General features: G+C 35.8%; 1 protein-coding gene across 6 annotated transcripts in view; it reads left to right on the top strand.

Annotated features, from left to right (window-relative positions):
• Positions 1 to 16,876, top strand: part of slc12a2.L (solute carrier family 12 member 2 L homeolog) — a 63,297-nt gene that overhangs the window by 33,644 nt on the left and 12,777 nt on the right. For all 6 annotated transcript variants that reach the window (XM_018246808.2, XM_041580972.1, XM_018246889.2 and 3 more), the window contains 13 exon segments: positions 541 to 665; positions 756 to 840; positions 1,616 to 1,764; positions 3,532 to 3,639; positions 4,053 to 4,176; positions 4,655 to 4,756; positions 5,317 to 5,472; positions 6,489 to 6,588; positions 7,887 to 7,998; positions 8,129 to 8,269; positions 8,456 to 8,562; positions 9,785 to 9,864; positions 16,736 to 16,867. In XM_018246808.2, the coding sequence (XP_018102297.1) occupies positions 541 to 665; positions 756 to 840; positions 1,616 to 1,764; positions 3,532 to 3,639; positions 4,053 to 4,176; positions 4,655 to 4,756; positions 5,317 to 5,472; positions 6,489 to 6,588; positions 7,887 to 7,998; positions 8,129 to 8,269; positions 8,456 to 8,562; positions 9,785 to 9,864; positions 16,736 to 16,867 (1,521 nt within the window).

Here is a 16,876-nt window from a genome sequence, read left to right as displayed (position 1 = left end):
ACTGATTAAATGATTTGAATCTTGTTTCCTTCAGTCTGGGAATTCAAAATTATAACAAGCAGGCAGCAGCCATTTTGTGGACACTGTTTTTAAGCAAAGCCTTGCATCATCTCAGAATCTTGTTTGTGCACCAGAATGGGGGACCTGATGTCCATCCCCATGACCTGGCTACACAATTAAATGGGAAAGAGAACGGGGGAATGTGGGGAGAGCAGTGACATCTAGGAAGTGCTGAATGGAAAGTGAAAGTAATTGTCTGCCCCGCCTCTATGCCACGGGCATAGAGGAGGGGCAGACAATATTTGATTGACATCTGAGATTTTTAAATGAGCTTACAACAGCTATGATTGCTTAAATAAAAAAATAGAAATTGGATTTCATATTTAATTTGAAAAGGACTTTTATTATACAGATTTTTGTGTCTGGGTGACAGGTCCACTTTAACTAAATATAAGGGATTGTTCCACTGTTCTTCTTAAGTAGTGCTCTTTACTTTTGTAAACAAAATTAATTATTTTTGTTTTCTTTCCTATGCCAAAGCTGAGATTTTCAGTGAAAACTTTGGACCAGATTTTCGAGGTGAAACTTTTTTCTCCGTCTTTTCAATTTTCTTTCCTGCTGCAACTGGCATCTTAGCAGGAGCAAATATCTCAGGTGATCTTGCGGTGAGTGTTGTAAAAGCTTCATTTAGATTCTGTTGCTGTTCATCATTCAACCTGCTTTCATTTTAATTTTTATTATTTTATTTTATGCAGGACCCTCAACATGCCATACCTAGAGGAACATTACTGGCCATTCTTGTTACAACTGTGGTCTACATGGGTGTTGCAGTCTCAGTGGGTAAGAAATAGCCTAATGCTTTCATCTTATATACATGATATATATAAATTACATATTTATCAGTTAATTAAATTTTTTCTCACCTCTTTACCTCTTCTTTTCAGAAAACCATTCAGAATAATTGGTACATCAGCTTGTGTTTGAATGGCTGTCTTTCTATAACTCCTCTTCCTCTACAGTTCTGAGAATTTTCAAATTGCTTTGCCATTAAAATCTGTGAACTCCACTTATTTATTGCTCTTGCTTTTTTCTGTATTTTTTGTTCCTCCCTTTTCAAATGGATTACTTTTGGACACTTTTCAACACAAATCCAGTGCGTTTGCTCTCTTTCTTTCTTTCTTTTTTTTCTCTCTCTCTCTCTCTCTCTCTCTCTCTCTCTCTCTCTACTCTGTTCCTCCGTAAAAATAGTGTTTTGCCTCCTATAGTCTTTTAAAAACCCGTCAGACTTTTAAATAATGTGAGTGCAGACATTCCTAATTGTAGCACTTCATAGCTCCTTGTTGTAAGTCCATGACAGTATCGCCCTCTGAATATTTAAACATGAGTTAAGAGGCATAAAAAGAGCCATTAGTTTTAAATATCCCTCTAATGGTTTCCGTCTTATTTCAGCTAATGCCTAAAATTTATATTTGGCAGCAAGCCTCCCTCATTTCCTATAAAGTTTTTTTTATTGTGTAAAATACTAATTATATGAGCAAAAATTATGTTTCATGATAATGATGTATTACTATAATTATTCTTACATATCAGCACCTGCTTTTCTGGTTTTATTTAGGGTCATGTGTTGTCCGTGATGCTTCTGGGGATGTTAATAGCACCCTTTCAGCTACCATGACAAATTGCACTACTGCAGCATGCAATCTGAATTATGACTTTTCATCTTGTGGACAAGACTGTAAATATGGACTAATAGAAGACTTTCAGGTATAGAATTGTTTGCTATTTATTGTTATGGTTTTTAGACAGAAGGATTAACAATAAATGTTTAGTTTTTTATTCCCTACTTTCAAATATAAACTTTATAAGCTGTGCAGAGCTAGCACTACCTTTGCTTTCTTTGCTTCATAAGCAATAACAGGATGTTCATCTTTTTTTTCTTGTTTATTGAAATAATGTACTGCCTAATGTTTTACTACTTGCCATAGAATATTTGCTGCCTTTAATTTAAGTACTTTCCCTCATTGTTTGTTTGGATGACAGCCTGGTTTTTCTTATTATTTGGGTAGTTTGGAAGCTGCTTTGGCCTTTAGGTTAATGTATTAGCTGGTTCTATTTGAGTGGTAGAATTTACAGAAGAAGTGGCATAAATGTATCATGAGCCACAGAATGGAAAAGCTTACAGTGGAGCTGCCAACCAAAGAATTGGATGTTCCAAAGTTAGGGCAACTAGTCATCCCTTGACAAATTCTGAAGAGACTTTAATCTTTTTAAGACCTAAATCTTTCTTAGTACAGGTATAAGATCCGTTATCCGGAAAACCACTATCCAGAAATTTCTGGAAGGCAGACTTCATTTTATCCATATAAAACAATACCCTGTACTTGATCCAATCTAAGATATAGTTAATCCTGGAAGCAAAACTGGCCTATTGGGTTTATTTAATGTTTACATTATTTTCTAGTAGATTTAAGTAGAAGATCTAAATTACGGAAAGATCCATTATCTGAAAAACCCCAAATCCTGAGCATTCTGGATAACATGTCCCATACCTGTAATAACATACAAAGTCAATTCAGAGTCAAAACGGAACCTTAACTAACCTAGTTAAACTGTAGCAAATATAGAATGATGATTACAAAAAAGTAATAGTACATTGCATTTGCAAAGAACCTCCTGGGTTCCCTGAACCTAGAGCCACAACATGATGATAAGCTGCAAATACACTTGCCATTCTGAGATTCTTATTACAGGCTTTATCCTGGTAATTGAATGGAATGCTTTTATTCCAATATTTTCCATTTTAAATATTTGTTTAATTTTCATTCGCTTATAAATAGTGTTGTGAAGTTGATTGTTACTTAATATATTCTGTTTTCATTAAGTTACATATTTTAAAACTGACAAAGGTTCATTCTGTCATGGGCTGACAATCCTATGTTAATGCAGCAAAGTGTCAGACTTTTTGATCTCTTTTCGCTAAAGATAGCCAATGGTCTCAGCCACCATGATAGTGAAAAGTATGCAATTACAAAATGGCATACTTCGTTTTTTTTTTTTTAAACTATTCTACTTAACATCATGTGCTATTTTTAAACACAAATACAATATTTTAGTAATAGTCCTCCCAGTACAGTTTATTAATAGAAAAAGGTCAAAAATGGAACATTAGCCTTAATCCTTTCAAGGTTATTGGGATTAGCCACAAGGCATTCACTAGCACCACTGAATTAGAATCTTTTGTACAGTTCCCTGGACCGTGTCGCAATGTGTGAAGCATTTGTCATTGGGTAATGCTGTCAAGGCCTGGGATCTGAAGAAAAAAAAATATTTTGATGAAAAAAATTACATTAAAGAATCTGGGCAGGTTTTTATTTAACCTGCAGGGTATAAAGCAAATGAGCTATTCAGTTGTTAACAGTCTTTCCTATGCTGCTTTCTGCACACAGGAGTGAAAAGTATTATTTAATTTTAGATGTAAATAAGTAGATTTTAATGTTATTAAACCTCATCATACCATCCACTTTCCTCTAGGTAATGAGCATGGTTTCTGGATTTGCACCCCTCATCACTGCAGGAATCTTCTCTGCTACTTTGTCATCTGCCCTTGCCTCGTTAGTGAGTGCACCAAAGGTCTTCCAGGTAACAACTGGCTTTCTGAGCCATGCCATTATTCATTCAATTCCATCCAATTTTTAATGGTAAATACATTCAACTGCTTAAAAAGAGTTTATGCCAAACCTAATATGCTCCTATTTTTTAAAGTTTGCAAAGTTGTTTTGTATTGTATACCAAACCCATTTCCCTTCTACTTCTGAACATAAGTGGAAATGCTATGAATTCTAGTAAAGCAAACAGCATTTTGAAGTATTCCACTTCGTTAGAAAGTATATTTATGTTGCCTGTAAATTAATATAACTCTATTGTTATCTTATTTAGACTTGATTTACTTTATTTTTGTTTGTTTGTTTGTTTCCTACTTTAGTTATAATCCAATGTCCATGCTCTGCCACAGGCCACATTTCTCTTACAAAGTCTTTTTATTATTCCCCAAGGCTTTGTGTAAAGACAACATATATCCTGGGCTCCAGATGTTTGCTAAAGGATACGGAAAGAACAATGAACCCCTCCGTGGCTACCTTCTTACTTTCATAATCGCTCTGGGATTTATATTAATTGGTTTGTATAATGTCAATTCTAAAAATTCTTAACATACTAATGCTGGGGATATTGTGCCATTAAACATTTTGGAGTTACCTTTTCCTCAAGCAAAAATCTGGTTTGTTCTCAAAGCAAAGTCTCTGAGAAAACTTCCTTTAACAGCTCTTACAATTTCTAAAGTCAACTATCAACCCAAGATGAGCAAACTTTCCAGTAAAAAAATTGTAGGAGACCATTTCAGGCATCTGGTTATCATGTTATCTTGACTTGTCTTAAAAAAAAAAAATTGGCATTACATTATATTTGACTTGAAATTCTTAATACAATTTGGGATTGTTGGCCTGTAGAGGGGAACTGAATCAGTCTAATGATGCAGGTAACTATCCCTTATGTGTAAGAGGTCAATACAGCTTATCTATTGCCTGTTTAGGCCTTGCTTGCGCTAGTCTTGCTCACGATAGTAAGTGCCAATTTCATTTTTGTTGTATCCATGTAGCTGAGCTGAACCTGATTGCACCCATCATCTCCAACTTCTTTCTGGCATCTTATGCCTTAATAAACTTCTCCGTGTTCCACGCCTCCCTTGCCAAGTCTCCAGGTAAGCAATCAATGTTATCGGAAGTAATATATTGAATTTTTTTCTGCCACCAATAGCACACCTACCTAGTTAGCCAGAGAATTAGTGTGTCACTTTTGCAACAACATACTCTGACACTTCCCACAAGCACTGGATTTATCTGTGACCCGAATGCTTTTTAGTCACCCTAAAGGCCATACAAGTGTAGATTTAAGCTGCCTATATGCCCCTTCTGACTGATTTGCCAGCTTATCTGCCCGTGTATGGGTCCCACTGACAGGCCTGATATTGGATAGGTTTAAAAATCCCATTCAGGTTGAGATCCGCATCAGATTGTTGATGTGGTCCTCACCCCGATGGCCTGCATATACCGTTGTGGTGTCCTGAGGGCCAAACGATCGGATCAGCCTGATATGCCCATCGCCAAATGAGCCCATCTTTCAGTTAGCAGCCAGCTTTAACACAGTGTGGTTGTCAGATAAAGCACTCCTGAATCATCACAAAGTGCCTTAAGTAGCAATTCCTGTCATTGATGAGGATGTGTTAGTATTGCTTAAAATAGGAGCTGTTTTGTTTGGCAGGATGGCGTCCCGCCTTCAGATACTACAACATGTGGGTGTCACTCGTTGGAGCTCTCCTGTGCTGTGGAGTCATGTTTGTCATAAACTGGTGGGCTGCTCTTTTGACATATGTTATCGTTATTGGATTGTATATATACGTCACATATAAGAAACCTGGTGAGTACGCATTTTTCCACCACATAAAGTGTAAATAAAGTGTAATCCTCTATAGAGGCTTCTTCAAATATTGATTTTTGCATCTGTAGTTGCTGAAGGGGCTGATTCTTTGCCTGCTGCTAAATGCAGCCCTATATTCAGCCTGGTGTGGCATTAGCCTTTAAACATCATGTTTCTGAAGCCGTCGCCTAGCTTAGGATTTCTAAACTTTTAATGAAGCTTGAGACATATCTACTTGACCAGGGATTTAATTGAGAAGGAAGGAGTCTGAAGTAATTGCTTACTTTAGACCCCAAGCTGTCTCAACAGTGCAGATTGCTTCTAAATTTATTAAATGAATATACAGTAACTCTGGTCACAAGGCTTCCATTGCTGCAGAATGTCAGGGCACTGCATAGTTTACTGAAAGCTCAATGAGTTCCTGTCTTGTTCTTTCCTGTTCTGCATTTGTACTGTGTAATACCCAAAATAGATTTTGAAATTTTATACACTAATTTGTTTTATTGGCATGTACATGAGTGTACTCTGTAATATTTTTATACAGCAAGATTAGCATTTTCTTTGCTTTACAAGTGCATTAAGATACATGCCACTAAAATTTTCTTATTAACATAAAACCCTTATCGGTTGCACTATTCGATTTAAAGAAGAACAGGTATGGGACCTGTTATCCAGAATGCTCGGGACCTGTTATCCAGAATGCTCAGGACCTGAGGTTTTCCGGATAATGGATATCTGTGTAATTTTGATCTTCATGTCTTCAAATCATGTAAACATTAAATAAGCCCAATAGACTGGCTCTGCTTCCAATAAGAATTAATTATATTTTAGTTTGGATCAAGTACAAGCTACTGTTTTATTATTACACATAAAAAGGAAATCATTTTTAAACATTTGGATTATTTAGCTAAAATGGAGTCTATGGGAGATGACCTTTCCGGAAAACGGGTTTCCAGATAACGGATCCCATACCTGTGCTAAAAATAGGAGGAAATTAATGTTGAAAATTCTTTCAGATGTCAACTGGGGATCCTCAACACAAGCCTTGACATACCTGAATGCTTTGCAGCACACTATTCGTCTTTCAGGTGTAGAAGACCATGTGAAAAATTTCAGGTACTCTAGTATAAGTATTTTCTTCTGGATCTGTTTTATGGTTTTTTTTATGGTTTTATGGGATTTTTTGCAATTTTGGCCCTCTATCCATTGATGGATTACAAACGCTATTAGCAATCATCAGCAGACTGGTGAGTCCAACTTAAACTAGTGGGCTACTGGACGTTTTATAGTCTGCTGATGATTGCTAATAGTGTTTGTAATCCATCAATGGATAGAGGGCCAAAATTGCATAACACTGCAGTCAATATCATTAAGGGATGTGACAAGGCTACTGTAAGAGTGATGAAACTCCCTGTACATCTGTAGAACGTGGACAGATGTAGGTGGTTTGGAAACTGCACAGCCATTATCATTCCACAAATTTAAAAACCCACAAAGCCACAAATGATATACTGTTAAGAGTCAGCCCTGTAATAATGTCCAATTGGAAACAAGCGTTAACTTGTAAAGACATACATAGCTAAACTAATGTAAGTAGAAGGTAAATTAGTTCTTTCTTACAGTGAGACACTGATCCAATAATTTCTTTCTGTAAACCTAAACAGCCTTGGCAAACAACTACCCTAATGTGTCATGCGGTATCTGATACACAAAAAATATTGACTATTCATAGAAAGAAAAAGTTACAAAGGGTAAAAGGTGTCCACAAATTATGAGTGTTTGCCTTTATTGGAAAAGTATGTACAATACCCTGACAATTTTGTTGGAATGGTCACTAAGGCAAAACAGCACAAAATGCCCCATGTGCCATAAACCTAAGACATGTAGGGGATATTAGCCCTATTACTGAGGCACTGTGCCCTTCACTATTTCTATAGATTTTCATTTTTTAGGGACACCTTTTGTCTGTCTGATATTCTTCCTCCTGTGATTGACATTATTATTAAATACATAAGGGTGTTCTATTCCACTGTGTGGGATATCAAATGTGTGTGACTGAATGGTAGCAATTGGTATTAATACCCTATTTTAGCCTGTTTTTCATCCCAAAAATAGTTGACTTGGTCTATTGGTGTTATGTCTGAGCAATTTGATAAATGCAGAGTAATTGTTGTCTTGCTTAACTGAACTAATAAGCTCTCTGCCTGAGGCTTTCTTGCAGGTTGAAAATGGGGACTATAACATAACCATTAGCAAATATGTAGAGTAATCATGCTTTGGTCATACAGTAGTTAGGTACTAATCAATTGTATGGTATTCTGAATATGGCTTTGAGTTTTATTCTTTACCCCTGTAGTTTGAAAATATATTTGTGAAATTAAGCCTAACAAATATTTTCTTTATTATGAAACCAGGCCACAGTGTCTTGTGTTAATAGGAGCACCAAATTCACGTCCAGCTTTGCTACACTTAGTACATGCCTTTACCAAAAATGTCGGTTTGATGATCTGCGGGCATGTGCACATGGTAAGGTTTTTCTATTTTTATGTTTTGTTTTCAGGCTTTTTGCCTATTCATTATGTATTGTATTCTAATTTGTAATAACATAATTACATCGAAGATTTAGGAAATATAATTTACGATATATTGCCTGAAGGGTCCTCGCCGACAAGCCATGAAAGAACTACTTACAGATCAAGCACGATACCAGAGATGGCTTATCAAAAACAAGACTAAGGCATTCTATTCACCTGTTCATGCTGAAGACTTGCGGGATGGAGCACAGTATCTTATGCAGGTAGAGAAGAATTGATTGGCTAATCCTAAATGTTCCTGCTAAATTTGTATTGCTTAGTACAAATAGGTACATGCAAAGGCTTCATTGTATGCTGTCTCTCTGTATGGTATGTTTTAGCTTGGAATGCTCTATGATGATATGGGTAAGAACTACATTTTAAATTTGTATCTTTATTTTCTTTGCTAGGCTGCTGGGTTAGGACGGATGAGGCCAAATACACTTGTAGTTGGCTTTAAGAAGAACTGGAGTCAATGTGATATGAGAGAAGTGGAAACCTACATTAACTTGTTTCAGTGAGTACAGCTGGACCATCTCTAGCTCTTTTGCTTGTGCTGATTGGGGGCTTGTTTTCTTGCTCACTAACAGTTATAAATGTATTTGTCATCTCTGAGTTAAGCTGGACATCAGTCAAAAGCCTCTTTGTGTATCAGCAATTTCATGTATGCAGTTGTTTTTGATTACATTCTAGTATGTTTGAGGTTTCTGTGTAGAATAACTTATTTTGAAGTGCTGATGTAAGAGAGAGAGAAATATGCACTTTGCTTAGTGGACCTTTGTGCCAATTCTGTTGCTACTTGTTCTCCTACTGCAGTTTTCCACTGATGGCTAACTTGTTTTTGATTTGGACTGCAGCTTTTAGCTATGTAGCGTCTGTTTGTGACATAGAACTGACGCACCAACAAATCAAGCAACACAATGAAGTTCTTTAATAGCTCTGCTGAAATATTATTTCTCATTGCACTTTCAAAATATTCAGCTGTAATTTTCAATAGTATTCTGGGAAAAATAAATCACTTATGTTTTGTGTATTCCTCAGCTGGTTTAGGGGATGAAAATAGTTCTATTCATTTTTGAACAAAATTGCACACTTATCTTTAATTCTATAGATATGACAACATGCTTACTAGCCCAGTAAGGGCCATTAAATTGTTCATATGCAGATTCTCTTAAAGTCTTTGGATCGATTTTGATCGCACAACCTGGGAAAGCAGCCAGTGGGAAGAAAAACAACTGGTTGGTGTTAGAAAGGCTTTTTGCAAGATTTTAGTTAAAGTGTCCCAAAAACAAATTTTAAGCAAATACCTGGTTGTTTTTTTTAGAGGTGTCAAATGCAAAAATACTTGTACTTGGCAGTAAATGTCTCCACCAGTTGTTTCTATTTATGACTGCTGATATCTAATGAAATTCAATAAAGAATTACAATAACCAAGTTTATATAATATTTAATCCAAAATATTACTCCCAAGGCACAGTTTACAGTGGCATGCTGTGTCACTGCTATGTGACAACAAGGAGTTTGCTGAAATAGCAGGAGCCACTTTATATCGGCATGTTTTCATCTTGAAAGAGATGAGATGGTGTCTAAGACAAAATTTTGTTCCACCTACACTACCATCTAACATAGGTTTTATCGTTGTTGAAGTAATTTGTGTATAATATTTTTGTTCCTTTTACAGATGTATCATTTTTATTATTTTTAAAATGTATCATTCTAATGGAGCATATATTTTGCAGCGATGCCTTTGACTTTCAGTATGGTGTGGTTGTTATCCGATTGAAAGAAGGCTTGGATATTTCTCATCTCCAAGGTCAAGGTATGTAATGAGAATTTTCCTATTAACAAACCAAAAAAGGCAGCCAGGCTTTTAATTTCTATCTCATTGAGCGGATACAGGACACACTGTAGGCAGTTTTGTCATGAGTTGTCAAAGTTTTCTGCACTACTCCTGTGAACAGTTCCCAGAATAGTCTATTCGTTGGCTGGCTGGCCAACAATGTCAATTCTATATTTTTCCTACATTATTTTTCCAAAATACCCTAGCAACCATGCATTGATTTAAATACGAGACTGGAATATGAATAGGAGAGGGCCTGAATAGAAAGATGAGTAATAAAAAGTAACAATAACAATACATTTGTAGCTGACCCCCATTTGAAAGCTAGAAAGTCAGGAGAAGGCAAATAATTAAAAAATTAAAAAACTAGACCACTTGAAAAGTTATTTAGAATTAGGAATTCTATTAAAGGTGAATCACCCTTTTAGAATGACCAATTAGGTGCCATATTCTTTTTTTTTTTCACTTTGGTGTAGGGACAAATTTGTAATGCCCAAGATTAAAATGAATTCTATAAAATAAAATGTGTCATGCATAGCAAAGGAAAATACTTATGCTATTGAAGTTTCTACTGTCTCTCTTCATAGTGGACATCCCTTTCCACTGGGTCATGCCCAAAATGCTCAGATCCAGACTCCTTTCTTATTATTATGGTATTATTATACAGTAGAATGGCTAAGAGGGGATGGCAGGATATGCATTTGAGCCATAAAGCCTATTATAGAAGCAATTAATTATGTATTTACCTCTTATAGTTTCTCTTTAAAAAGTTAGACAAAAAAAATAATGTAGGTGTAATAGCCCTTTAATGTTCTTCATATGTTAACTTTCCAGTTACTTTTCCTCTATGCACATGTGTTTTTTTTCTACTGGAATCAGTTGTTAAGGATTACCACTGCTTGTGGAAAGAAATAACAATGGCTATAAATAGTATTCTTAGACATTGTAATGTCATGGCACTTTGAGCCGAGAATATCATCCAGTTTATGAGAAGAGAATATACAAGGGAGGTATGCGGAGGGGAAAACAAAGGATTTTATAGATGGCATTGTTTGTAAGGAAACTGGAATACCCTAATTGCTTGGGTGGGGTAAAGTTGCTTGACAGTAATTTTGCTGACAGACAGTAGACATGTTGGCAACTATCTTCTTTCACTATAAAAGAAATCAGAGTTTCAGTAAAAGGAACAAGTAAGATTAGTTGTAGTGTTCCGCAACCTCTTCATTACCCGATCTCTCTTCATAACAGACATTTGAATACACTTATGAGAGTGAAATGCATCATTGCAAAAGAGATGTTCTTAGTCCTTTATTTTGTTGATAACATCCTTTACATAAAGAGGTCACACGTTTTCATTTATGTCGAACTCCCATCCCTGTGCACAGGTTTTTAGACCTTTTTGATTGAAGCCTTACAATATTCAAGCATTCCCCCATAGCTCATAAAATGCTTACACATATATATCTGTATATCAGCAGATACTACAGATCTTGCCCTTAGGCTGACCCTCATCCTTAATGGAAAATACGCAGAGTTTGGAAGCCATTGTAGTGAGTGAAAACATTTTGTTTGGTATAAGAGATCCCTGTTGTAACCTTAAAAACAGAGCTTCTTAGTAAACAAGCTTGTTAGTATTTATCTTGTGCATTTATTCGTGAGATGCTAAAAATAAATTTGTTATAGAAATGCATTATTGGAAATACTCAAAGGTGAAAACAAATTTCCTGATGTGCAGTTTTTCAAAAGAGCAAACTGATATTTAATTTTGAAATCTGACATGGGACTAGACATATTGTCAGTTTCCCAGCTGCCCCCAGTCATGTGACTTGTGCCCTGATAAACTTCAGTCACTCTTTACTGCTGTACTGCAAGTTGGAGTTATATCACCCCCTCCCTTCCCCCCCCCCCTTTTGCCAGCAGCCCACCAGCAGAGCAATGGGAAGGTAACCAGATAACAGCTCCCTGACACAAGATAACAACTGCCTGGTAGGAGAAACAATAGCCTGTCAGAAAGCAGTTCCATAGTACAACACTAGCTCTCACTGGAAGCACATGACCAGGCATGTAATACTGGCCTACACACCAGTATTACAACTTAAAAGATATACTTGTTGGCTTAGGAATTACATTTTACAAGGTATAAAGTGTGCTTTAAAAATAGAAACAACACTATAAAAATCATGACAGAATCCCTTTAATGTTTGTAGTTTATAGATTCTATTTTTCACTGTACTAGATTAACAAGGAAGGGTGTATTTTTAGTAGGTTAGCCATATAGAAGCAGAAAATAACGATAAAAGCCTTTATAAACAAGACCTGTCCATTCACTTTCATGTCAAAAAACTAGATATAGCCCTTGAAGGCTTTTTTAATGGCATTGCAACATGTAATTCCTTAATCTTAGGGCCATTTTGTATGTTGGACTATTGATCTGCAATTTGGGAAAAGCTATTCTGAGAAATGTTATTTTGGGAGCACTGTTTTATCTTACATTTGCTGAGAGACAGACATGCTGCTCTGCCCTGTAAGATTAAAAAAAAACTTGATGTGTTTTAGAGTCACATTTATGTCAGGAGACCTGGGTTACATATACATATGAATATACTTATAGAGTATCTAGAGAGAACTTTGTTCATTAGCTTTGCTGTGTGTTGTAGTGCAAGAGAATTGTCTCACCTAATTGCATGCCTAACTTACATTTATGTATTAGAAGTTTGTGAACATATATATTAGATCTTTCCTGATGTTGAACACTGCAGTGAGTAAATTCCTGGTCCTGTAGTGAAGATAATTTGTTATTATTCTACTCAGTCTGTGGAAACACAACTCCCAAGAGTTCTTCCTTACTGCCAACAGCAGCATCTCTGATTTATTTATAGATAAAATGCACAACCAGGGAAAATTTTCCCTTCCGGCAATAAAATATCTTGTGTTATTTAAAGGAAAAATCCTCTTTCATGTTTTGTGAAAAAACATTAAATGACTTCTTTGACTAGTAAGGCCTTACCAGTAGGGTCCTTTTTCTAGGCTGAGAATTGTAAGGTGGACAGGAGATAACTGAAGGCTATAATATAACCTCAAGAATAGTGAATTCTTACAAACAAAAGATAACACCTGTTCCTGTATTTTTTTTCTCCTGAAATAATTTTTAACCACCAGGTATTTTTTAGGGATGCACCGAATCCACTATTTTAGGATTCAGCCGAACCTTGAATCCTTTGTAAAAGATTTGTCCGAATTCCATACCTTATCCAACCCCTAATTTGCATATGTAAATTAGGGAAACAATGTGGAAAGAGAACCGTGCACTGAGCATGTGGCTAAGAAATATTTTTACTTCCTTGTTTGTGTGACAAAAAGTCACATGATTTTTCGGTTCAGTTCGGCCAGGCATTTGGATTTGGCTGAATCTTGGCCGAATCCCAAACCAAATCCTGGATTTGGTGCATGCCTAGTTTTTTTTTGTTTTTTTTTTTAAAGGCTGTGTCAGCCAAGGCAAGAAACATTAAAACTTTACTGCAATATCATCAAATGATAATACTAATTCCTATGTTTTTCTAGCATGAGGTGATCAGGTTTAATACAGAGCAGAGTATAAAGAGCTCAATGATTCATTCATTGCAACTAAGCAGATGGAAATTTTCTCTCGAGAAGGCAAAAGTATCAATTTCAGTTCCTATTAACCGTTAAATAATGGTCTAGACTAGAGGAATTTCCTGGTGCTTAGGATCTGCCTAGAAATTATGGTTTGCTGTAACGTTTGCTGCTTAAAATGATACAGGTAGCGACTTGTTCTTAAAATGCCTGAAAGAATCTATTTCCCTATTTAGTGCAGCATTACCTATAGTTATTGTACTGGATGACTCAATTAAAAGTTGCCTAAACTATAAAATGCTTCACAGTGTTTGTCTCTCCAAACTACAAGTACTTTAGGCATCCTGCTGTCATTGGCAAAGCATTCTAATTAAGATTTGCTTGCTGCAAATAACTTTAGGTGTTAATTATAAACTATATAATACTTATATTATATATATATATATATATATATATATATATATATATATATATATATATATATATATATATATATATATATATATAGATATATATAGATATATATAGATATATATAGATATATATAGATATATAGATATATAGATATATGTCTTAACCCAGAGATCCAGATTTGCACTCCCTCTTCTTTTATCAGTTAGAGGACTAACATTAGGTGGCAGTTCATTAGGATTTTTTATCTTTGATACTGGAGGAGATTGCAGTGAGCACCCTTATTTTATTTTACTAGATTCCTTTTCTTAAATACAATATTTGATCATGTATTCTAAATAAATATCTCCTGGGTCGATTTAAAGGCAAGTGCAATTTTTTTTTCTTTTGTGCTCACTTTTTAAAAACTGCGTGACACATGGAAAGCATTCTGTGCGGATCAAAGCAAGTGCTGAATTATTTGAGTGCTTGCAAAAAAAAGTGTAGCTTAGAGAGAATCCAGGACACAAGTAAAGCAGAATCATCTGTTTTTGATAAATAGGTTCACATTGTATTTGCAGAAAAACTCCCCCAATTTAAAACCAAAGCTGCTAACTAGGGATGCACCAAATCCACCATTTGGGATTCGGCCGAATCCTTCATGAAAGATTCAGTTGAATACCGAACCAAATCCGAATCCTAATTTGCAAAAGCAAATTAGGGACAGGAAAGAAAAAAGAGGACTTTTTTTTACTTTATTTCTCTTCCTGTCCCTAATTTGCATATGCAAATTAGGATTCAGTTAGGCCAGGCACAACAATTCAGCCAAATTCTAATCCTGCTGAAAAAGCATGAATCCTGAACTGAAGTGCATCCCTACTGCTAACCCATCTCTAAGATTATGGAATTCTCAAAAGTATTGTTCATGGGCAGCACCATGGCTCAGTGCCTTGTAGCACTGGGATCCTGAGTTTGATATTACCTTGGGCACTACCTGCAAAAGAGTCCTCTGCACTCAACCCATTATCAGTATATTTAAGACAGAGACATTTTGTGCATGCTGCTACTGAAAAATGCCTTACCCTTTAAACAAAAAAGGGATTGTTTGTCCATATATTGCAATTCATTTAAGCTGGCCAACTACGTCAAAGTCATCCCATATCTGGCCAGTCCTATGCTCAATTTTCATCTGATTGATTAAGAATTCTATTGCTTCATTATACATTTTACAAAAGGGACTAGTTTTACCGGCAACTTACTTGCCTCATTGCACCCCCGCCTAATGGTTTTTAAAAATTAGTGGTGAGTTAAACTTTCCCTCGTTTGTTATAGAAGGAGCAGTGACCAGCTCCATGTTGTAGCTCCCACCCTTCCCAGCTATAGTCAGGTGATCCCACTGGTGTCTAATAAAAGGGCAGCCAAGTTTGGGAGTTTTACTTTGAAAGTTTGGGAGTTTTACTTTGCAGGTAAAACTTAGTCCCTTTGTAAAATATATAATGAAGCAATAGAATTCTTAATCAATCAGATGAAAATTAAGCGTAGGACTGGCCAGATATGGGATGACTTTGACGTAGTTGGCCAGCTTAAATATATTGCAATATATGGACAAACAATCCCTGTTTTGTTTAAAGGGTAAGGCATTTTTCAGTAGCAGAATGCACAAAATCTCTCTGTCTTAAATATATTGATAATGGGTTGAGTGCAGAGGACCTCTTGTATTTGACTATATATATATATATATATATATATATATATATATATATATATATATATATATATATATATATATATATATATATGTGTGTGTTATCCCTTTGAGGCATATTTATCAAACAGTGAAGTTAGAGATCACCACAGTCCATTAGTGTGAAATTCTGCCACTGTCCATTCCTTTCTATGGGATTTTTAAAACAGTTCCTCTTTCAGTGCGTGAAGGTGAAAGTTTACCCTTAAATGAATATGCCTTTAAAAATCCCATAGAAATAAATGGGAGAGTGGCGGAATTTCACACTATTACTAGGACTGTTGTTATCTCTAACTTCACTCTTTTATAAATATACCCCTTTGTCTTTGTGGGTTTTATTCCAGGTGCCCAGGTTTCTTCCCACACTCTTAAAACATACCGACAGCTTAAATGGCTCCTGATAAAACTGACCATGGTTTGTGCGAATGTGATTAGATTGTAAGCTCCACAGGGGCAGGGACTGATGTGAATGGTAAACGATCTCTGTGCGGCGTAAATGTGTCTGTGCTATATAAAATAAAAATGTATTAGAGTGTTATTGCTAGAACTCCAGCTCTCTTGTTCTGCATGCTTGCTAGTAACATTGTTTAATAGTTTTCATGTATGTGCACATTAGAAAGTCTAATGACCTTACATGGCATCTCACTCTTGCAAAGTCTGTTGTGTGTTCACAGATGTTCCTAAATTGGATGTTATTTTTTGTGCCCGTTACGTTACTGTGACAGGTTGCAATAACAGAAAGCCTGTCTCAAACTAATCAGGATAATTATAACTTATTTCTTTGCCCCAGAATGCGAAGATGTTAAATAAATAGACTCGGAACATCTGCATCAAACGGCAATACAATTTATTTGTCTAAAAATGCTACAAATTCTGCTTTTGCTTTTTTTTATCCATATTATTGCTGAAATGTTTAATATATGTTTTTTAATTGTTTCATTAAAGATCCAACTGCAGTTGTAGGTTTATGTGTACTGCAACCTTAAGCTCACTATAACTACTGTTTTCAAGACTATCATTGAACAAATTGCTCAAATTACTTTTGGACAAGGAAATGACTGTATATTGAATTTTGTTACAATAGCATTTCTGTCTGTAACCCATAATTTCTGCTGTTTCTAGAGGAGCTGCTGTCATCTCAAGAGAAATCGCCTGGCACCAAAGATGTTGTGGTCAATGTAGAGTACAGCAAAAAAGCTGAAGCAGAAGCTTCAGGACCATTTGCCAGCGACAGCAGTCCTATGATGCGGAAAGGTAACTTAA

Source organism: Xenopus laevis, chromosome 1L, assembly GCF_017654675.1.
Source record: "Xenopus laevis strain J_2021 chromosome 1L, Xenopus_laevis_v10.1, whole genome shotgun sequence".
Classification (NCBI taxonomy): domain Eukaryota; kingdom Metazoa; phylum Chordata; class Amphibia; order Anura; family Pipidae; genus Xenopus; species Xenopus laevis.
The sequence above is the reverse complement of the archived record's forward strand: the minus strand, read 5'-3'. Positions and strand labels throughout refer to the sequence as shown.